Source organism: Lethenteron reissneri, chromosome 25 (assembly GCF_015708825.2).
Source record: "Lethenteron reissneri isolate LAM-NWPU_2019-01 chromosome 25, ASM1570882v1, whole genome shotgun sequence".
In the NCBI taxonomy this organism is placed as follows: domain Eukaryota; kingdom Metazoa; phylum Chordata; class Hyperoartia; order Petromyzontiformes; family Petromyzontidae; genus Lethenteron; species Lethenteron reissneri.
The window spans coordinates 13,234,008-13,257,863 of NC_083803.1; the positions used below are offsets into that span (position 1 = coordinate 13,234,008).

At 50.8% G+C, this 23,856-nt stretch overlaps 1 protein-coding gene across 1 annotated transcript; it reads right to left on the bottom strand.

Moving 5' to 3' along the window:
• Positions 1 to 513: 513 nt before the first annotated feature.
• SLC29A1 (solute carrier family 29 member 1 (Augustine blood group)) lies at positions 514 to 23,856 on the bottom strand. Its single transcript, XM_061559380.1, has 13 exons — positions 23,740 to 23,856; positions 18,608 to 18,713; positions 17,713 to 17,794; positions 16,465 to 16,631; positions 14,430 to 14,578; positions 12,261 to 12,395; positions 8,389 to 8,486; positions 7,114 to 7,180; positions 5,268 to 5,377; positions 3,955 to 4,060; positions 3,294 to 3,379; positions 2,343 to 2,539; positions 514 to 1,603 (listed from the first exon to the last, which is right to left on the bottom strand). The coding sequence occupies exons 2-13, from the start codon at positions 18,634 to 18,636 to the stop codon at positions 1,492 to 1,494; spliced, it is 1,338 nt and encodes a 445-aa protein (XP_061415364.1). The 5' UTR covers positions 18,637 to 18,713; positions 23,740 to 23,856; the 3' UTR covers positions 514 to 1,491.

Consider the following 23,856-nt stretch of genomic DNA (forward strand, 5'->3'; position numbering starts at 1 on the left):
CTTATATTATTGCATATGACATTGTGTTCAGAAACTAAATGGCAATGTAGAGGTCTGCTACCCAAGACGAGAGGGCTTCAGGAGAGGGTTTGGGTCGTTTTGCTGTTCCATCTCCGTTGAATGGGCGCAGGCTAAATTGGTTTACTATATGTCCATAGTTTGGGGTTTCATGTCCACAATTAATGATTTCTGTTATCTCTTTACTTTTTGAATTCATAGATTCGCCAGCAGGAAACAGCTCAGAATTAAGCCACATTATACGTGGCCACCATAACCACTTGTATAAAATAAGAATATCAATCAGTACTGCAGATCGATACTTGGTAACACCATTTTTTTGCAAAACAAAAGTTAAGTTATAAAACAATATAACGCGCGCCAGGAGGAGGTTCAGGTTATATGTAGATTTGAAGTTTTCGTGACTGCAGGAATCCATACTCTTTGGTTCTTTCGGTAAAGTCACGTGGGGTATAAAATAAATTAAAGCACAAATGTATTTTATACCCCACGTGACTTTACCGAAAGAATGAACGAGTAAAGGTCATATGGCCGTTAAATGGCGAGTGGCTCAACAGAGCTCGGTAGCAAGTGTCCTTTGGTATGTTTTCATTTTCCAGCTCGTAATCGCCTTGCTTCAAGCTCAGCCGGTAATGTGAGCTGGTGAGATGACAGAGCGAGCAAGTTTCTCTCCTTGTTGATAATGTCGATGATCATGGGTTAAGCAGCCAGGCTCCACATTACAGCTGTTTCCCTCTCTCTTCCCAACATGATATAAAAACCGACATCGCCTAAGTTAGAAGAGCACATTTTATATTTGACATCCTTTGGTTGGCTCGCAAAGGTGCGGCACAACGACTCTGGACACTCGGTCGAGCGGATTCGTGTCCGCCCTGATGGTCATCTAATCGTCCATCCGTCCATCTGTCCAGGTACAGATGTTCACCGTTGTCTTGCTCGGTGTCTCGCATGGTGATTGCTCTGTTGCACTCAAGCCCTTCTTCCTGGGTCACAGTTGCTTCTCTTCACGGAAGCACCGCCGGCTCAGATGTGGAGCATCCGCCTGTGGTGAGCTCTTAAAATGACTCTGTAAAAAAAAGGCACTCTGCAGCGATCTGCTTGAGGGCGTAATGTCAAACAAACAATAGGATTTCAAAACGTAAGCGAAGCATTCAGACTAAGCTGGTCGATCCTCAGAGGAAATGGAATACGACACGGCTTGACTAACAGACATCTCGAAAAGGCTAACATGTACCTTTCGGTACACCTAAGTAATGCTGACACGGTACTTAAAACGTGCTTTCAACTCTTGAAGCAATACTTGAAATAATACTGAACAAGCTATGGTGTGATAATTATGATATTCACTAATTTAACCGAACGCAATGGACCTGGGGTACACATTGCATCTGCGGTGTCTTCATCGCTTCCTCCTCCTCCACCCCTCGGCCCCACGCCCAAACCTCCCTCTGCCCCTCTTCCTCCTCTGCCTGCTCAGAGCAATGCTCGGAAGACGAAGGATGAGGCAGCACCGAGGGCGAGCCCCAGCGAGAGGAAGAACATCATCACCGTCCCCGCCGTCTCCGAGTCGGGTCCGCTCAGCCGCCTGGCGCGCACAGCACAGACGCGTGGTGTGCGCATGCACGGCACCCTTTCAGCAATCCCACTGTGTGCGCTAGGGTCCTGCGGGGTTGGTTTTATTTTACCGTACGTGAGCTCAGTGCGAGTTGATGAAGGCGTGGAGTATACACGTGGGAGTGTAGTACAGGGTTGGGCCAGATGTCTTGTGACCACCCCCCCCCCCTTATTTCATTCTCTAAAACGTATTGTTTGTTAGGTAAAGTTTATTTGAAACAGAAAATAATATGCAAAGGAAACGATATGTTTGGGGTCAATCAATTGGGGAGGGGGGGGGGGTCACAATATATCTGGACCACGCTGTACAGAACAAGGCGTTTGTGTTGAATTCACTGTGTTGCGTCATCTGGTTGTGTGGCTCGGCAGGCAATGTTTTGTCTCTTTCTCAAATTTTGTTCTACCTGATGACGACTGCTTGTGTTGCAATCGAAACGTCGTATTCTATTTAATTTATTTTCTGTCTACGTGCCTTTACCGAAAGAACCAAAGAGTAATTCCTGCAGTCACGAAAGCTTCAAATTAAATTATGAAAATGATTGTGATGATTATGACGATGACGATTGTAACAACTATTATGATGACGATTGTGACGACGACGACGATTGCCCTCATAATGAAAATGAATGTAAAAATCTTGACGATTGTGGCGATGATGACGACGATCAAGGTCACCTTTCCCTGCGCAATCGCAGCGACCGCTCGCTCACATTGTTCCGAAGCACACGAAAAGGCTGGCCAGGTATCCGTTGCTGAAGGCGAAGAGGGTCATGAAGACGATGTAGGCGGCGTCGTGGTGGAAGAGCACCGGGAGGGAGCGGCTGTCGGGGCTCGCGTTGCACAGCATGAAGAGCGGGATGAAGAGCGAGCGAGCGCACACGAGCACGGGTGGCAGCCAGCTGCTCGACTGCACGTGCGGCACCATCGTCCTCGTCATCATCGTCCTCGTCATCATAGCCATCGTCGTCGCTGTCGTCGTGATCGTTGTCATTGCGGAGCAGAAGTGCGACGTTTCGCGCCGCGCTACAAACCCGGCGGTCTGAGTTCGATTCCCGCTCACGGCCAACAACTCGAGTGACGATTATAATTATCTGAACCCGTCATGGCTCTCCCCTAGGTCGACTCAGCCTCGAATGAGTACCTGGTGCGATGTGTAAACATCGCCACGAGGGAGACAAAGGCGGCCGGACGTGGCGTTGGCCACCCACCCCTCGTGTGCCGTGCCGGCCTTCGTAGGTGCTACTCGCTGACGGCACTTGGCCCTACAGTGTTTCAACGCTATTCTGGGCGGGGGGGGGGGGGGATCTTTGTCTTTGTTAGCATTGCCATCAGCCCCGTTACCTTCATCGTTGTCAAGGTCTTCATGGTCACAACCAATGTCGTTGCCGTCATCACGATCACAGTCATCGTCTTCATCATCATCATCATCGCATTCATTGTCGTCATCTTTGGCATCATCATTACCATCATCGCTGTCCTGAACATAATCATTCCCATCATTATTCTTGTCGTGATAATCATCGTTGTCATGATCACGGTCATCATCATCATCATTATTTCTATAATCATGATCATCACCACCACTTGTTATCATAACGCAGGTCACCATCAGCCGCGGTCTACCCACCGCTGGGATGGCGCGGTCGGTTTGCGCGACTCACAATCATGAAGACAGCCGTGGCGCTTCGCCCGGCCCAGTCGAGGATGTTGAAGAACAAGAAGCACCACACGGGCACGAAGAACCGGCCTGGGCACGGCCAAGGAACATGTAGGGTGGGGGGACGGTGAGGTCAAAAGTCGGGTTAGGGTCAGATTTAGTATTAGTATCAGTGTTGTCATTTGGGTTAGGGCCAGCGTTACCGTAAATGTTAAATTTAAGGTCAGGGTTCGGCTTCGTCAGTATTAAGGGTCACAGAACAAACGTATGGTTTTGATCGGGTGAAATTCTCACCGACCGTGGTGCGATTGAATGACGATGATGATGATTCTTGACTTAAAGCTTTCGTGACTGCAGGAATTCATAGTCATATTCGTTGGGTCTTTCGGTAAAGCGACGTAGATAGGTTCAAAGAAAAACCTCTCTACGTGACTTTACCGAAAGACCAAAAGAAGATGATGATGATGTTGGGGTGGCGATAATCATTACCGCGTCACAGATTACGATAACCGTACGAATTTCTGCGATGGCATTTGTTTGGAACATCCATCGTGGGTCGGCAATCCTCTCTGTCCTCTTGGGCAGCAAGAGCTTCGAGAGAACGAGAGAGAGAGACAGAGAGCGAGAGAGCGATCCGTGTGAGTGCGTTGCTCATTTTGTCTCACGCCACGTGGGATCCTGGCTGGAGGATTGGACTCCCGCCGTCACGGCTGGAAAGACCGCGAGTGTCACCGTGTACACGAGACACACGCAGATCGCCATGGGCCAGATCTACCACACACAGACAAAGACAAAGACCCCCCCCCCGTATAGCCTTAACATGATGTAGGGGCAAGTGCTGTTAGCGAGCACCTATAAAGGCTGGAATGGTACACAAGGGGGTGGGTGGCCAGCACCACGCCCGACCGCCTTTGTCTCCCCAGTGGCGATATTTAAACACCGCACCAGGTACTCGTTTGAGGCCGAGTCGACCCAGGGGAGGCCCAGGACCGGTTCAGATAATCGTCACTGGTGTTGGCCAGATTTACCACACACAGACACACCCACACGGTATCAACGACAACAACATCAATGACAACAACTCCACCACCAACTATTGCCGAGTGTCCAATGTGAACTGGACATGATGTCTACTGGATCTGTGCAATAGAGCTGTATAGGTCATCGGATTCCTCCAGTCTAAATACAGATTATGATTGTCAAAATGTTATAATAGGCCTTGGTCAATCAGTGTTGTTCACTTTGTTCTAAGTTTTTTGGGAAATCGATACGATGGGTAAAATCGATAAGATGGGTGGGACGGATTCCATCATATCACGTACAAAGAAATGTATGCGTCCTTCCACAAAGCATATCCAACATTGCAGCAGGGTGAGTAGGCATGTAGCCTTTACGGTTTGTTGACGAAATACGCTTTGGGATGTATGTATGTTGGACTTCTTTCGCACCGTACGTAGCCACCCGTGCTAATGGGGATGCAGCGAACGAGTGTGACGGATTAGATCCAATCACGTACAAAGAAAATGTGACTTCAGCTTCGCACAATGGTTTTGTCTGCTTTGTTAGTCTAAATGTAACAGTATATAATACAGGAGCTCGTGGCTTCGATCCTACCCTGATTCCTGCTGTATATTTGGAGTTTGCACCTTCTCCCCGTGGTCGCGTGGATTTTTCTCCGGGTCCTTCGGTTATTTCCCTCCACATTTAGAAACATGCACCCAGAGTATATGGCTGCTACACAATTGCGCGTGATTATCCACTTCTTTAGAATTGTTCTTGCGTGTGTTTAGTTTGTTGTCCTTCCCCCGCCACTCCGATTAGCACGGTTGGCTACGTACGGTGCGAACGAAGTTCAACATACATACATACATCGCGAGCAATGCATTTCGACGATTCGTGTCGTGAGCGCAATGACCAATGCCAGTCGAAGAGCCGTCATAGCGCGCCTGGACCGCTTGTCGCGGATCCGCGCGCTCACCTTGAAGAAGACCTGCATGACGGACATCTTGAGAGCGGAGCGGCTCGCGGGCGAAGGCTCCTCCACCATCATGACGCCGACGCCGGAGAGGCCGTCCCGGTCCCTCTCATCTGCGGAGCAGCACGTGACCCCCCCCACCCCCCATCGCTGTGATCCCGCACGGCCAGAGCATCGCACAGCATCCTCCATGCGCCTTGCGCAGTACCAATGGTGTCTGTCGTGCTGCGATGTGCTTCAAGAGGTCAAGAGGTCGAGACGTCACGATCGTGGCCAAAGCCGTTGATGCCGACACGCTTCGCCAACGCTCTCTCTGTGCCTCTCCTGACGCCAGATTCCACAGCTCTTGTACGGTCAACACACGACCTCCAAATAACAGAATTGGGGTCATGTCATCATCATGTGGTCGATACATTAGTACTATGTTGTGATGAGCTGACAGTGGCTGTACTATGTATATACGGTTACTTACTCGGGGTCGAATGAATCACACCCCCCCCCCCACTCACCATGATTTGATGAGTTTCTGAATCGTCACGATGATTATTTTTACATTTTGGCGACTATAGCGGCTTCTAGTGGCTGTAGATGTGACGTGAACTCATGACAATCAGAATATACGAATCGGGGGGGAAATAAATTCTTACACACGTGGCTTTAGACTCTTAAAGAACCAGTGTTTATCTGTGAATCGGGAGGCAACGGGTGCATTCAATGTCACATTAAATAACCGGGAATTAATTTCCCGAGATGTGCAGCCTTTGGCCTTGTGCTCGCAGGTAGTTTCTGAATAAGTCTTACTTGGAAGTGTTTTTCGGCAAACAACCGCCCAAGGCACGTGGTCACTCAAGTAGCTGTGCAGGGAAATGCATTTATTTTTTGGGTCCGGGAGAAATTAGGCCAACTCAAGCCAACAAATCAAATTGCCTCGCGTTGGCTGTCCCATGGAAACCAAATATGTGACTCACGTAATTGCCGCATACAGAGCGGGGTGGGCTCCATATAAGGAGGGAGTGGATCCACACTGAGACACTCAGTACCAGCAGGTGGCACAGATTAAAGATAATTGAGATAATGATCTTAACCTGTTGGTAATTGCCTCCAGACACCAAGCGACGTTTAATCGTGCCCAGCAAAAATGGTTCATGTTGTTTACAACATAAAACTCAAACCATGGGGCACGTGGCATCATCACCATCATCATCATTATTAACCTTTCGTTAAATTACGAAATTAACACATGGGCAGGGAAATGAGTTTATTTCATTGCCAAAATGAAACAACACTGAACCGACATCGCTGATGACGAGCCATTTTGATCAATGCATAGTATTTTGGTCAATGAATTATAAGTAATTTAATGGTACCCAAAAAAGGTAATGCTTTACCTGCTCACATTCCATCCGAATATTGCACAATACATATTTAAGGGCTGCAACGATGCATGGATTTATCGATGAACGTTGATTATTTACATAATTCTACAGCCAAACGAGTCCTGTGTGTGATCACCTCTCTAGCGGATCGGCCACAATTCGCCTCTGTTGGCTAATAAAAAAAATCCGTGCTACTCGAGTTTTGCACACAGAAGGTGACGCCGATCCCTGCTATGGTGCATGGAATAGGCGTGAAGGGCACCCATACTCTTTGGTTTTTTAGATAAAGTCCCGTAGGTAAAAAATTCAAATAAATTAAATCACGACGTTTCAGAGGCAACACAAGCTTCCGTCTTTAGGTGGAACCGTCACAGCAAAATTACTGTAATTTTGACTTTACCGAAAAAAACAAACAGTATGAATACTTGCAGTCACGAAAACTTCAAATCTGGAATTAAGTGAAGGGCACTCACCTGGTGAGATGAGTCCGGGATTTCCATCAAGGTCTCGGCAGGGGGTCAGGTAATACCTGGCAAATGCCTGGGCGCTCACGAGTGCCAGGGAAGAGTGAGTCAGTTTTCCGGTAAAGCGATTAAATGACTCCACTCACACGAATACAAAATGATCTCTGCTTATTCTCCATCATGTTTATGTATTTGTCATTCCACTGCTGGATGAAGGCCTGTCCACCCGGCAGCCCGAATCCAACAAAAGCAACACGAGGCAGCCTCCCATCCAGGCACTAAAACCAAACTTTTTTTTTTAATGTTTATTTTAGCAAGTAAGGCCCACTGAGCTATACATCTCTTTTTTTGCAGAAGCGACCTGGCCACAAGTGACAGCTCAACGAAGTGGCTTATCGCAGTCAAATACTCGAAAGCGCGTGACGCTCATCCCAAACGTAGAGGGGGGCGGAAAAAAGCGCGACCCCTGTTCGCTTCTGGGACCTGATGCGATCGAGCACATGTCACCACACGCGCCGGTGACTCTCCTCCGGTCATCTAGCCACCGGACAAATCAACGGCGTCTTTATTATTACTATTACTACCGCTGCCAAAACAATGCACCGCAATAACATCCTGGCCGTGGCGGGGGTGGTGGTGGGGGGCTCAAAAAGCGCCAGTGACGATAGTCTGGACTTCGGGGAGAAGTGGGGGGCGGCTTCACATCCGCCCACGCGGTCTCTGCGGAGTCGTCGATGCCATTGTGTGCCGGCGTCGAGGCTAAATGTGCGCGCGCGAGCTTTATATTTTAAATTTTAATTTTTTTATGAGAGACATTTTAGAATGTTTGTTGTTTTCTCTTCCTGGCAGACGGCCCCCTAAAATTAGACCGCGCGGCGAAGGTTGAGAGATCGCGCCCCGCATCGGCGTGGGCTTTCCCAGAGAAATAAGTCAAAGCGGTGTGTCGTACGCATGCACGTATGTTGAACGTCTTTTTTTGCGACGTACGTAGCCGACCGCGCTAATCGGAGATGCGAGAAATGTGCGTCGTAAGAAATACGTCACGCGTCGTGTGTCATGTTGACGCGTCCTCGGTCATCATGTATAATATGTCACGTGCCACGCATGATGTCATATGTCATGTGTCATGCGTAACATGCCAAATGTAATATGTCATGTGTAACAAGTGCCCAGAGACCTGCGTCATGTGTTCTATATTCTGTAACATACGTCCTATGTTCTCTGTCGTGTGTCCTATGTCATGTGATGCTCCGAGACCTCACCAGCTCGGGACCGTGAGCTCACCAGGTGAGACAGGGACAGGTAAGCCACGATGGCCACCAGCGTGACCACACACGCGGTCACAAAGTATCCAAACACGCTGTCTCGCTCCTCCTGTGCCCCTGCCACACGGACAGACGGACACGCAGGCAAGGAGATACACAACCAATCAGGCAGGGAGACAGGCGGACAGAGGCATGCAGGCAGGTAAGCAGAAAGAAAGATAGGCAGACAGGGAGACAGGCACGGAGACAGAGAGATAGACAGCCGACGTGCTAAACACATCGACACAGCATACACACACATGCACGAAAGGGCAGTTATGTAAGAAGCATGAACTCCAGGCAGCCTTTGTCTCCCCGGTGTTGAGTTGGACGCCACACACATCAACCGTTGCCAATTATAATTCCTGAACTCGGCTCCTTGAACCTGGCCACGGAAGCAAGGAAGCACTTGGAAAGGTTAAATTGCTCCCACACAGGGCGGGGGCTAGGGGGGGCTGAGTGTGTATGGTCTGTGGGGGTGGGGGTCGTAAAGTCTCAAGATTTGCCCGGAAAAGCCCCCCCCCACTGACCCCCCTGCCCCCCTCAACTACCCCCACTGCCCCCCTAATTACCCCCCCAACTGCCCCCCTCAACTAACCCCCCCAACTAGCCACCCCCCCCCCCCACTGACCCCCCCTGCCCCCCCAACTACCCCCTCCCAAATACCTCCCCCAAATACCCTCCAAACTACCCCCCCCCCAACTACCCCCCCCTAACTGTCCCCCCCTCCCCTGCTGTTCACCTTCCTCACTTTGCCCAGGCCCGACCGCTTGTCAAGTATTCATAATTGGTTTCACAGATCTTTTAACCATGGTTCTTTCAATTATTCATTCGCGAAAACGCTCAACAGTCGTTCAATCACGACGTAGTTCATCACTCATTTAATCGCCCATTCAATCACGCGTTCACCTGTAAGCCTTCAATCGTTCATTCAATCGTTAAATAGTTCACCATTCATTCAATACGTTTTTCATTCAGTGATATAAGTAACTTTTTTAATGCAAGAGCTGTATTTGTGAACGCTTTCCCTTCCGTTAACCGCATACACACGATCAATCCGATTAATTCAATTGTTCATCGTTAACTCAATAAATCATTCATTAGTTCATGTCGTTTGAGAGGCAAACCATAATTCACCCCAAGTGCCCCCACGAATTGGCGAGTAGCCACGATCGGGGGAGAGGGTCATGGCTCTATCACGCATGGATTCCAACAGCTCAGAGGAGATAAATATGTGTGTGTTTGTTGGGTCTAGTGTGTGTTTTATGCAATGTTCGCTCCGTCTCATTCATTCCATTGAGCTCACGCGATGGAGGATACGTCCCGAGCTCGATCTAACTTCACACCGGCTCACGGCCACACGATGCCGAGCCGCACTAATTGGGCACCAGAGGGGAGTCGTGTGACATGGTCTACGCGCGGCACCGCCGGGTTTGTAATCCTAGTGCAGTGCACTCAGGGGCCGTCCATGAATGATTCTACCGGGGCTTTTCATTCTGTGGAATGAATATATGATTGTTATAATTGTTATCTCCATTGTGCGTCGTTTTGCTACAAAGTTTCAAGTATATTTTTTATAGTTATAAAAACGTTTAATATTTTATAATTATAAGATAATTTCAATATAATATTCTGAACATCTGCAGTTTTAGCTAGACGTTGAATATTTTCAAGTGAATTGTATGCTAAATTTACGCTTTCCAACGTCTCCTTTTCAATACATGTTTTCTCCTACAACATCAGAGTGCAGCGCCACATTAAATACGCACTACAATGACAATAGTTTAAAGCGATTTGAAGCATGTTTTATTTTCAAAATGGAAATATGGTTTTGGGGGGGGGGCAGAGCTTTGTGACGTCATATTTGAGGGGGGTCTGACTTTTTGTGACGCCGTGTGACGAGGGGGGGGGGGGCGGGGTCAAAATCGTCCAAAATCGCGTGACGTCATTTATGGACGGACCCTCAGTCCCTTCGTGCTGCGCAGTGTACCAACCCCCAGTCACCCGTGTGACCGCGAGGGGCCTTTAGCAGCGGAGAAGTAACCGTGGCGTGTGGTGTGTGCGTGTGTTCACGTGCGATCCACCAAAGGTTTTTTTTAAATCCTTTATATTAAGTTCGCTTGCTTGCTTGCGCGCTTACGACCGTGCAAATCTTTCGGTCGTTTTTTATTTGAATCTTTTAAATTAAGTTCGCTTGCTTGCTTGCTTACGCGCTTACGACCGTGCAAAATTTTCGGTCGTTTTTTAAGCCCACTTCCCGTGATCCAATCGAGCTGACATTTTCCACACAGACTCGTTGTGCGTGACAATTAATTTTCGTGAAATTTTTTTTGCAAAATTTGACACTTTTTAGGAATTTTTTTTTATTAATTACCAATTGCTTAATGCTGCCAGGCAATCATCTGACCCATAGGTGGCAGCCATCTCAAGCCAGAGGACGAGAGGACTCTAGCCGCCACGCATATAAAGGATTTATAGTGAAAAACATTTCACCCTGAATAAGGGGGGATAACGCCCGCCCCCCCCCCCACGCCTGCGTTAGCCTCAGCGGTAACGCTTCGCAAAAGACTCGCGCGCGATTTGCGTGCACGTCCCTAGGCAACGAGTGCCCGAGCACGTGCACGATTCGACGGACGCGCGTGCGTCGTGAGCACTGCCATGAGTGTGAAGCGATCAAGCGATTCAACAAATGCACCTCATGGCGGGACCCCGGGGTTCCCACAAGCCCCCGGCTCTCGCACAAACTGCGTTGCGACGTCATTTTACGTCTGTTGAAGGCGAACGATACGGCAGCCTATTCCTCTCGACGAGCTCTACACGATTCGCTAATCAAAGTTTCAAAGTTTTGTTTATGACGACGGCAATTTTGGCAATGACCGGTGCTTGGTGAATGACGAGAGGATCGATTTCTGGTGGGTCGCGGCGTTCATGTGCGCGGGGAGACGGAGTCGCCAAAAATAAAAGAGTTAATTACGATTTTTGACTTCCGTTTATTCGGGACCCCGGGGTCCCGCCGTAAGGTTCAAATTGTGCGTCTGACTGGGAAGGGGGCGGGGCGGGGAGGGAGGGGCTGGGAACGTCACAGTGGTGAGCACGCTGCGTCACAACCCGCGTGCCCAACTCGCTTTGATTTCCCGGCCACGGCTGACGTCAGTGGCGAGTGACATCCGGACGAACCAGACCCAGGTCGTCACCCCCACCCTCCCCAACAGCAGTGGATTGACAATGGGCTGTGAATTATTATTATTGGGACATTGTTTCTCTGGAGGAAGGGAGCCCTGGGACCCAGTTCTATATATAGTAACTCGCAGACAGGATGTACACAGACGGCTACCCGTATTCACCGTGGCTTTCTCTCTCTCTGGTAAAATAATAATATACTAAATAAACAGGCTGTTCCGTACTAAACATTCATCACTATTTGATGGATTGCGATTACATCCAACGTATACTACCGACGGGGTAGAGAGCTGTGGGACAGTGGTTAGCGCACTGCACTATGAACCCGGTCCACATGAGTTTGATTCCCATGCACGGCTAAAATCTGTGGCGAGTGATTCCTGGGCAAGTCGCGGGGCCTCCATCTCCTTCACCAACCTGTGATGACTCGCGTGGAGAAGTACGGTCAAACAACCTCCATGACCGATGCAGCCGAGATGGAGGCCTTAATTTTTTACGTATTTTTTTTACGTAGCGTACACCAATTTTGCTGTCCATGTTTCTGGGACATTATCGCGGGTTTTATTTGCACAATGCAGTTGAGGACAACAACCGTCGACACTTTCTGCTGCCGAACATCGCCAGTAACTGGCTGTGACTGCCGGCGAGCGAGAGGTCGTGACTGCAACTCACAAATCATGGCGGAGATCATGGAGAGTGCGGCGAAGACCCCGGCGATGCCCTGGCCGCTCATGAGCGCCGTGGTGTAGGGCACGGGCAGCAGCCCCACGAGGCCAAACAGGCTGGCCTGCAGCACCGCGCCAAACGCTGTGCAAAGTGCGACAGTGGGTGGATGGGTGGATGGGTGGGGGGGCAGCAGGGGAGGGGAGAGGAGGGTTGGAGGAGAGGCGGAGATGGGAGAATTTTTTAAATACAAATATTACATAGAAAACAGGGGGAACATAGACATAGAGTAGGGAGAGAGGGGGTAGAGAGAGAGTGGGGGGGGGGGGGGGGGGGTAGAGCGAGAGGGAAGGGGTAAGGAGAGCAGAGCGAGAAATATTTTGTTAAATCTTTCATTTAAAAAAAGGGGGGGGGGGGGCACATAAAGCAAAGCATAAAAAAAAACTAAATGATGAACGAAACAAAGTGCCGACTACACCGACCATCTTCTTGTTTCCTCTGATTGTAAAAAAAGAGAGAGAGGGAAGGGGTAAGAAGGAGGAGAGCAGAGCGTGAAATCTTTCATTTAAAAAGGGGGGGGGGGGGAACATAAAGCAAAGCATTGAAAAAAAAACCGAAATGATGAACGAAGCAAAGTGCCGACTGCACCGAGCATTTTCTTGTTTCCTCTGGTTGTAAAAAAAAAAGAGGGGAGGGAGAAGGAGCGAAGGGGAGGGTAGAGGAGGGAAGGGGAGAAAAGAGAAGAGGAGAGGAAGGGAGAGGGGGGTAGGAGAGAGGAGGGGAGAGGGGGTAGGAGAGAGGAGGGGAGAGGGAGAGAGGAGGGACGATCACAAGAAAGAGGAGATGAGAAGGGAGTGGGGAGGAGAAGGAAAATACATTCAAGGAGAGAAGTGTGGGCAAAGGAAAGGAGAGCACGAGGCAGGGTTGAACCACACCTGTAGTAGCATCCTCATTAACTGCAGCAGCATTATCCTAATGAGCACTTCGGACACCCGGATCCCATCTAGGCTCCACTCCACTCTGTGTGGCTTCGCTTCTGCTGGGGACCGGAACCCACGCGCTTGCAGGTGCGGCGTGCACGTCCGTAACCGGAGAGCGATTGTGCCGCGGTCGTGGGTTATGTTACGGGAGATGCCGTCCATTCCCGGGGCCTCTCAGTACCCACGATTGAGCTGTAACGCCCGGTCTGGCTCCGCTTACAACGATGTTGACGCACAATGACAGGGCCTGGATTATAGGGCCACACGTACAATGGCCTGGCTCTCATCTTGGCAAAAGTTCAGTATCTTATTTTTTTTCTTATCTCTGTCCCCATCATCAACCAACAACGGGACAGATCAATCGATGAATTTATTAATTTCAGCCGGGCCCAGAAAAATATTTCTGCACCCGGCACACCGCATCCAGTATACCCCTCGCTCCGGCTGTGGCAACGGGTCAACAGCCACCTACTCAGAGGTCAACAGCAGCCCAGAACATACCGCGTGGGGATTGAATCCGTGGACGGATCACCGAGGCGACGGCCGTGATCGACATCGCAGCCGATTCTCTTCAGCAAATGGGTGGGGAGGCATATCGGTGGCAGGTTTTGCACAAGCCACGGGTGTTTCCCACCGGCCATGAACGTGCGCTGTCGGCAGGCCATGCGTAAAATCGCCCCAGCGACGGAAATCCGCGAGCAGTGAATATGTGAACCTATTCCCGGGGCCCATCGTAGGTCGTCTCAGCCGTACACATGAGTACCTGGTGCCGTGTGTCAACATCAGTGTTGGGGAGACAAAGGCGGCCAGGCGTGGTGGTGCCTACAACCCCCCCCCCCTCCTGTACGCCGTGTATGGCCTACGCATGTGCTCGTTAACTGCACTTTCCCTAACAGCCTGTGTAGGCTACACGGGGGGGAGAATCTTTGTCTTTTGTTGCTTTGACGTCGTCTGCCGGCCGAGTCGCCCTTAAAAAAAAGCTTCTTAGCTCGCCCAATGTGCTTCACTCGGGGAAAATAAACTTCTGAACTTGTGTGTGTGTGACGCGCGTGGTGTGGTGTTGTCCACCCACCCCCTCGTGTGCGCGTGTTGGCCTTCGTAAGTGCCCGCTAACAGCACTTGCGCCCGACACTCTGTTGAGGCTATACGGGGGTGGTGGGGGGATCTTTGTCTTTATCTTTGCGTGACGCGCGCTCACAGTTGATGAGGACGATGCAGGCCATGGTGATGGAGAAGAAGAGCGACGGGCGGGAGTCGAGCGAGGCGACGCGCACCAGGGCTGCCGTGACCACGAAGAGGAGGAGGATGGCGACGAGGCCGGAGAGGACACGCACTCTCTGTGGCACCCTGCGCGACAAAGACAAAGCTCCCCCGTATAGCCCTAACAGACTGCTGGGGCGAGTGCTGTTAGCGAGCACCTATGCACGTGCACGTTGAACTTTCTCTCGCACAGTACGCAGCCAACCGCGCTCATCGGAGGTGCAGGGGAAAGACAACACGCTGAGGCTGGCACGCCACACGATGGGGTGGGGGTGCCGGAACCACACCTGGCCGCCTTTGTCTCCCCAGTGGCGATGTTCACAGATCGCACCAGGTACTCATTTGAGTACACACATACACGCGTAGCACCCGGGACCATCACACCCAGCAACACACACACACAGCACTCACTTACCCACCAAGTTTATCCACTCACTCACGTACTAACTCACTCACCCACCGACTCATTCACCCACCCACCAATTTTACCCATTCACTCAAGTACCAACTCACTCACCCACCTACTGTCTCATCCACTCACTCACTCACCTACTCATCTGATCACCTACATACTGACTCACTCACCCACCGACTCGTTCACGTATGTGGTCACATACTCGCTCGCTCACTCGCACACATACCGACCCATCCACCCTCTCGATCGCTCACCTCCCCTGCACACTGAAAACAAATGCTCAAATAAATTCCTGTTCGTTTTTCTGTTCAAAGCCAAGTTGGTCATTCCATGAAATTAACCTAATAATTACAATCCCCTGCCAAGAAAATATAATTATCGTCGTGTCAGAGGGCTCAACGCTGTGCCAGCCTAACCCACACGTCTTGATCCCATTCCTGAATCAAATTCCGTCTCCCCCCCCCCTCCCACCTTTCATCTAACCTCCCCCACACCCTTAGCTTAATTCATCGTTCAGTTCACATACCACGGGTCACACGTCATAGGCAAAGCTCTTTATAGGATATAACTTAAACGTTCATTTGATCTTTCTTTCATTTTAACTCATTGTGTCTGCACAGATTTACATTCTGTTTCTGGTTGTCACTCCGTGTTCCTTTGATCCTCTATCCCTTCCTCTTTTTCCGTCTCAGATCTCCCTTGCCTGAAGCTTGTGGTCTCATTTGGAGTTCTATTTTTTTTGGTCATTTTGCCCGAGGTTAGGGAATGACTGCGCTCTCAGCGTCACGTCATGGGTGACGAAGAATCCACATGGAAGTCTCGCAGCGTTGTGCAACCGCCTCGCCCATTCTCTTTAGATAATAGCCCACAGAAGTAACCATTGCAGAACAAAATTTCGATTCAAAGCTTTCGTGACTGCAGAGATTCATATTCTTGGATCTTTCGGTAAAGTCACGTAGAAACTGCAGAACTACTTATGAAATCGCCATGTCAATGGGATTTCTCAAAACTATACTGAAAAGCCGACCGACTGACCGACCAACTTGACTGAGAAGCCAAATAAATGTCTGGCCCACCAACCAACTAAACCAGTTGACAAACTGGCTGACCAAACAGCTGACCGACTGAACGGTTGACGAGCCAACTGACTGACCAGCTGACCTGGCCAGACAACCGACCAGCTAACTGGCCAGGTCACAGACCAACTGACCCGACCGACCAACCCAACAACCGTCTGACAGACCGCAACTGACCGACTGACTGGTAGACGGACAAAGCTGACCGACCGATCAACCGACCGACCGATCAACCGACCGATCAACCGATCGACCGACCGATTAACCGATCGACCGATCAACCGATCAACCGACCGACCGATAAAATGATCGACCGATCGACCAATCAACCGACCAACCGATCGACCGATCAACCGATCGACTGATCAACCGATCAACCGACCGACCGATAAAATGATCGACCGATCGACCGATCAACCGACCAACTGACCGACCGACTCGCGCACCGACCCGCGAAGCGACTGACCAGGCTGACTCTGTACCTGGCGTGCAGGAAGGACGTGAGGCAGGTGAACACGAGCATGGGCACCATGGCGCACAGCGTCATCGCGTTGCTGAAACTCCTCTGCAGCGGCGCCAGCGGCCTGGGGCCCTCGCTGGAGTTGCCCCCCCGCGCCTCCACCTCGCCGGCCAACCGCTCCTCGAAATACTGCCAACGGGAAGGGGCAGCCACATGCATCATCGTCGACGGCATCAGCAGCAGCAGAATCATCAGCAGCAGCATCATCATCATCAGCATCAGCAGCATCATCAGCATCATCAGCAGCATCATCAGCAGCAGCATTATCAGCAGAATCATCATCAGCAGCAGCATTATCAGCAGAATCATCATCAGCAGCAGCATCATCAGCAGCAGCATTATCAGCAGCAGCATCATTATCAGCAGCATCATCATCATCAGCATCATCAGCATCATCAGCAGCAGCAACATCATCAGCATCATCATCAGCATCATCAAAAAAGCTCTCCGATGTCTTTACTGGTTGCACTGCATGTTGTTGTTGTTCGGCACTATGTCCAATATTTTACTCGGTGCTACAAACCCAGACACCGGAGTTCAATTCCTGGCCCTGGCTAGGGCCAGTATCGAGTGATATCTCAACTAGTCCTGTTCCTGCGCTAGATCGACTCAACCTCAAACGAGTATCTGGCGCTTTGTGTTTAGGGGCCGTCCATAAATGACGTCACGCGATTTTGGACGATTTTTTACACCCCCTCCCATCTTCACACGACGTCACAAAAAGTCAGACCCCCCCACAAATATGACGTCACAAAGCTCTGCCCCCCCCCCCCCAAAAAAAATAAAACATGCTTCAAATCGCTTTAAACTATTGTCATTGTAGTGCGTATTTAATGTGGCGCTGCAATCTGATGTTGTAGGAGAACACATTTAGTTAAAAGTCAATATAATTAAGTAGAACGTGTTGTTTATATTTACGTCAGACATCGTCACAAATGTCTGACCCCCCCCCCTAGGTGCGTGACGTCATTTATGGACGGCCCCTTACATCAGTTCAGGGTGAGACGATAGTGCCTCCGGTTAGCATGGTTGGCTACGTATGGTGCGAAAGAAGTTTCACATACATAGCGGCCGGGTGTGGTGCTGGCCTTCAAAGGTGCCCACGAACGACACTCCCTCCACCAGTGCGCGAAAAGGCTACAGGGAGGGCGGCCTCTGCCTTTGTTTGTTTGATGGTGGTGAGGATGGAAGGGTTGGGAGTAATGCTCACCTTGTTGGCGGTGATGAAGAAGTTCCATGGCAGCAGAGTTCCTACACCAAGGACGAAGAAGGCGAGCCATACAGCCCAGTATCTGCAATGTCAACACCACCATCATCAACACCACCACCGTCATCATCATCAACATCACCACCGTCGTCATCATCAACAGCACCACCATCAACAGCAGTACCACCACCAACGCCATTATCACCGTTATCAACACCGTCATCAGCATCACCACCAGCAGCAGCGTTATTTTACCATGCATTGGCACACATATCTCAAAGGCAGGGTCCTCTTGAAAAGCGGCCTTGAGACTCGGTGAGGATTTCCTGTATAAATAGATGACATCATCGGGATACAACGTGTTCACCACAAAGGCCTGTGTGTGTGTACCGTGAGCGCACACTCGCACATCTGGATGGCGTTGTTGATTTATTTATTTGTTGTCACAAAGAGTGGAGCGGCAGCGCCGTGGCTGGGGCACTGCACGAAACAAACCCGGTCACCTGAGCGCGATTCCCGGTCACGGCTAACATCAGTGGCGAATTATATCTGAACAAATATTACCCCCCCCCCACCATCCCCAACCCCCATCCGTTCACCAACCCGCACTGATCATCGTGGTGAAGTATGGTCAAACAGCCTCCATGCCCGAAACGGCGTGGGAAGGTATTCGTCCAGCAGTGGATGGATCATCGCTGCCAATGTGCGTGTATTTCACCAACCCCTCATTGACCAGTGCAGTGAAGTATGGTCACATAACCCGCGTAACCCGACACAGCGTGGGGAGGCCCTCATCCAGCATTGGATTGACAAAGGACTGCAAATTGTTAATTTATATTGATCGTTATCCTCAAATGCCCCATGTATACTTGCAATCGAACTATGTCAGGTCCCTTACCTATCCTTGGGTGGAAGAGTCGATGCCATCCCTGGGAACGACTTTGTCCCCGGAGGTGCGGGTTGAGTGGGAAGAGAGCGGCTGAGTCCTCCTGCAGCAGCAGCAGCTGTTGTTTGTGAGTCGGGGAGAGAGAGTTGAAATATTGATAAAAAAAAATGATTGGTCCACTTCAAAGACCTACTGCTGCGGCCGAGTGACGGTCGGGAAAGCGTTGTGCGTGAGTGTTTTGTGTTCCAGATTGCACGTGTTGATGTAAGTGGAGTGACTTCGCTGGATGTCAACGTGCAGTGGTATGGGTGTAGTACCGGCCCTAGAGGGGCCCGGTGAGCGCTGATTGACAGCGCTGGATGGCACCACGCTTGGCGTGCAGTGCCAGCCCCTACAGGACAGGGTGTGTGAGTGCCGGCCGAAGGAATGAGGTTACTCAAGGCCATGGTACTCTGGTTGACCCGGGACGACACGTGACCGGTTAAGTCTACAAAGGGGCCCCAAGTGGGGGCTAGGGGTGGTCACGTGGTTGGGACCCAGCTCCTTCCCAAGGATTCTGGAAGGTGGGCGTGGCCAAGGGCGGAGTCGGCCACGCCGCAGAGAATAGAAGCCGGGTCCCCAGAGGGACCAGCGTTGTTGTTCATCCTGGAAGAAATCTTCGTCTACGATCTCCGTTCAACGAGTTTCCAACACGTGGACCCGGACCCAAGCCATTGGTCCCGGTCTGTAGCAGTAACGTTGTGACTAGTGTAGTTAGCCTGGTGGTCACCACCCGGTTAACTACACCAGTTACATCATGGGACCTCCTTTGCCAGTAGCAAAATATATTAATAGGGTTTTTCCCCTTTTTTATGGAAACAAAAACTGACACCTTTTGCAAGGAATCATGCTTACATTAACCACAATACTTGCAGTCAAATGCAAACAAAAAACAATACTCTGATAATGTATGCATTGTCTTTGAAACTGATTGGTCCACACCAGAGACAGCTTTCTTTAGAGCCTAGTCTCATAAAAACCCTATTAGTACACCAGTTACGTTGTGACTAGTGTAGTTAGCCTGGTGGTCACCACCATAGGTTGTTATTCTGTCCAGGGGAAAGTTATCCCGTGTGTTGGAGTTGAATACATGTGTAGCCTCCAAGTCTACGTCTGAGACTCAGTAGAACCCATTACACACGTGTACGTGTGCCTGTGTGTGTGTGTGGGGAGCGGTAGTATGGCGGTTACGAACCTGGCGACCCGGGTTCGATTCCCGCTCACGGCCAACACCAGTGACGATTATCTGAACCGGTCCTGGGCCTCCCCTAGGTCGACTCAGCCTCAAATGAGTACCTGGTGCTATGTGTAAGCATCGCCACTATGGAGACAAAGGCGGTCGGGCGTGGTGATTGACTACCAACCACCTCGTGTGACGATCCAGCCTTCATAGGTGTTCGCCAACGGCACTTGCCACAAAAAAAGTATGTTGAGGCTATACGGGGGATCTTTGCCTGTGTTTGTCCGCGCGTGAGTATTTCACCTATTCCCCGCCGTGACCTCGTGATCACCGCGCCGTATTTATATCCCTTGGCAATGGCTGCTCTGGTTATTTTTGGTCGCTGGGTCGGTGTGTTCACTCACGACCCACGCTCGCACGGGGCAGGTAAATCGTTTACCCCCCTTGCGAGCCCTTCCAGGTAATGATCACCTTGCCCGCCTCCCCATCTTATACCACGTGGCTCTCGCCTCACGTGACTGACGGGCAGGACTCACGCAATCCCGCACTGCATCATCAGCAGCATCGTCGTCGTCGTCATCATCATAATCAGCATCAGGATTATCATCTCATTGTCAGCGTCAGCAGCGAGATCATCATCAGCAACAGCAGCAGCTGCACCATCGTTAGGAGCAAATCATCACGTTTAGTATCAATGTAAGAAGCAGCCGTGTCAGCAGAATTTGCAGCAGGATCATCATCATCATCAGCAGCAGCAGCAAGATCATCAGCATCGTCATTATTATCAGCGGCATCATTCATCAACAGCAGACGAAGATCATCAGCAGCAGCACCATCGTCATCAGCAGCTCCATCCATAATGACACAACGTGAAGCCCGCTCATCATTACAACCTCCGTGCGCCAGGGTGCAATTCGCGAGGCTTGGTAGCGCCCCGCGTCCGCCCCCATCACCCAGTCTCCCCGTCGCGAGTGAGCGGTGGCGCAGCGGTTAGCGCACCGTGCTACGAGTCCGGGCCACCCAAGTTCGATTTCCGGCCAACTGTTTAACATCAGCGGCGAGAGATCGACGTTTAAACCCGAAGTTGAAGTATGAACCGATCGCTGAGTGAGAACATTAGCCCCCGGGGGGAGACAAAGGCGGCCGTGTCCTGCGTGTCTTCTGACTGGCAACACACACACACGCTACCCCCTAGTGTGCAAGGCCGGGTTAACACGTGCTCGCTGACATCAAGGCAGGATGCACACCGGTGGGGGTCTTTTGTCTTCGTATGTTACGGATGTTACATGTGTGTGTGTGTGTGTTCACACGCTGCGCTACGAACCCGGCGGCCCGAGTGAGATTCCCACTCACGGCCACCAGCACCAGTGATAATTATCTGAGGTCCTGGGTCGCTCCTAGGTCGACTCAGCCTCAAACGAGTACCTGGCGCGACGTGTAAACATCGCCACTAGGGAGACAAAGGCGGCCGGGCGTTGTGCAAACACACCCACCCAGCTCCCTCGCGTACCGTGCCGGCCTTCGAAAGCGCTCGCCAACAGCACTTGCGCCAACAGCCTGCCACAGGCTATACGGGGGATCTTTGTCTTTGTCGTGTGTGAAAATCCACAGTAACTCCCCAAGACGCGCCGTCTACTTCTCGCGACGCTGTAAACTTGCAGCGCGTGTCACGGTCGCCGTGCTGCAATCAACGCGAGCACACACGCCACTGAGAGGACCCTCTGCCTGCCCTCGTGCCTCCCACGCCGCCCGCCCCACTGACTGCGACCATTCATCACCGCGCCGGATCAACTCGAGCCAGTCGACAATGAACAGACGCTAAAGCCAACACCGCATTGCATCACGCGCGGCTCACCGTCGCGTTCGCTCCGAGATATGAAACGTGACACCCCACAACACCCTCCCCTTCCTAACCCCCCTGTCCTGCTCCCCACAACTCCCCCCCCCACACACACACACAAGCCCCCTTGCCCCCTGTCTCACAACCCGAAACCCCGCGTGACCGCCACGCGGACTGCCGACGGGTTTTGGAGAGGGGGTGGTTCGGGTTAGAATTGTGGGTTAGGGGGCCCAAACCTGCAGTGCCGATCTTGTTTAGTGGGTGGGGGCGGGGAGGGGGCATAGAAACACAGGCATGGAGATCACGCCACAGTCAACGTTAAACGAACTTAGAACAAATGTTCGGAGCGAAACAGAACTAGGAACGCACGGAGCGATCTGATTTTGCCGATCGCGCATTCTGCCCCAGATGTCAACCCCCCTCCACCCCCATCACCTGCCAGTCCATGAGGCCCAGATCAGCCAGATCAGACGTCTCACTCGTGTGAGGTTTTATTTTCAATCTAAATTTGCCATGCAGGGTACGTGCGATGGTGAAGCGCCACCCAAGTGCGAATAGGAGGCAGTTGAAGAGACCTCAGCAGTAGTTCTGTAATGTCAACTTCCCGAGGCCGTTCTCTAACACGGGGAGAGGGGTGTTGTTACATTGCTTTGTGGCGGGACCACTGAATGTAACTAGCTGTGAGTTTCAAGGCAATGTGACGCTAACGGAACGATTGTAACCACCTTTAAAATGTCCGAGATACAATCGTGGAATTATGCAATTGCCTTCAGGGACACACCACAAACCTTCGGTTACTCGTACCCACTCACTTCACAATCGTTCCCACGTACCTACGACGCTATTGAATAGCCCAGTTTCATCAGGATACTATTGTTACTGTCACTCGCGAGTTGAGGTCACCATAGCACTATTGCATTATTGAACAATGGATGGTGTGAAGTGGAAATGTTCGAGAAGAAAAAGCTGACACGAGAATGAGTAATCCACCAAAATCAGGAAAACACAAAACGAGCTATTTTTTTTTGCCAAAGGATGCAACCCGAGCGGGAGAGTGGACATCACTTCACAGGCGGAATTAGCGAGATGCCATCACTCGCGAGATACGCCTCTTGACGAATGGCTGGAGTACGACGATTTTCAAATCATCATCACGCTGCTATATTGTAAAGTCACGTAGGTATAAACTAAAATAAATCACGACGTTTCGGGCGCAACACAAGCGTCCATCATCAGGTGGGAAAGCATGGTCTGCTGCTGATGCAGGCTGTTTGAAAAGGTTATATTTTATACCTATAATGAGTTTACCGAAAAAACCAAAGAGTATGGATTCCTGCAATCACGAAAGCTTCAAGTCTATATTGTCAATGTTTTGCAAGATGGTTATCATCGGCAGTGACATTGCCTGGCGACAGCGCGTTTCACCGCTTGTTGCAGAGTGGGGTTCAAATCCAGCGGCCGCCCTGGTTATAACTGCGGGTGTATGAACCGCCGTCTGTGTTTACAAGGTCGACGTTAAAGATACCGTGACGTCAACCTGGATCATGACACGTTCTCGGCGTCGTGATCCAGATTCGCAAAAATTTTACAGACGGAAAATACTACCTGCAAATTTACTCAGTTGGGGAAAACTGGCAGGAACCTCTGGAAAGAGACTCAGTGAGCCTTTCACGTATGAACGCGGGTAAAATAATCATAATCGTCATAACCATCGTCACCATCATGCGACTGCTGATGGATTGAAATTCGTTAGTTCGTCCATTCCGCTATGTGAACTCGAGAACCAAAAGTTCCGAGGATGAGTCGCTGTAAAAAACACACACACACTCAACTAAAAACACCGTCACCATCACAGGACACGGAGATCACACCGATCACACTTGGACGCGTTCATTCCAGCGCGTGTCTTGTCCAAAAAAAGCACTGCCGCTCCTGATTGGTTAATAAAAATCATAATGATGATAAATACACGTACAAATGCTTGAAAGCCACGATCAAGCGCGTCATTATAAAGCACTTTAAGTGATGGTACCTCTACGCCTCTGCGATATACCTTCCGATGATTGTACAACAACCGTAACTCACGGAGCGAGAGGCGGTGATGGTGGTGGCTGACGACCGGAGTCTTGCCCGCGTCTGGCGGGGTCTGTCCGCTGGTAGCGGACGGGGTGAGCCACCCAGACTCCCCCTTGAAACCCCCTG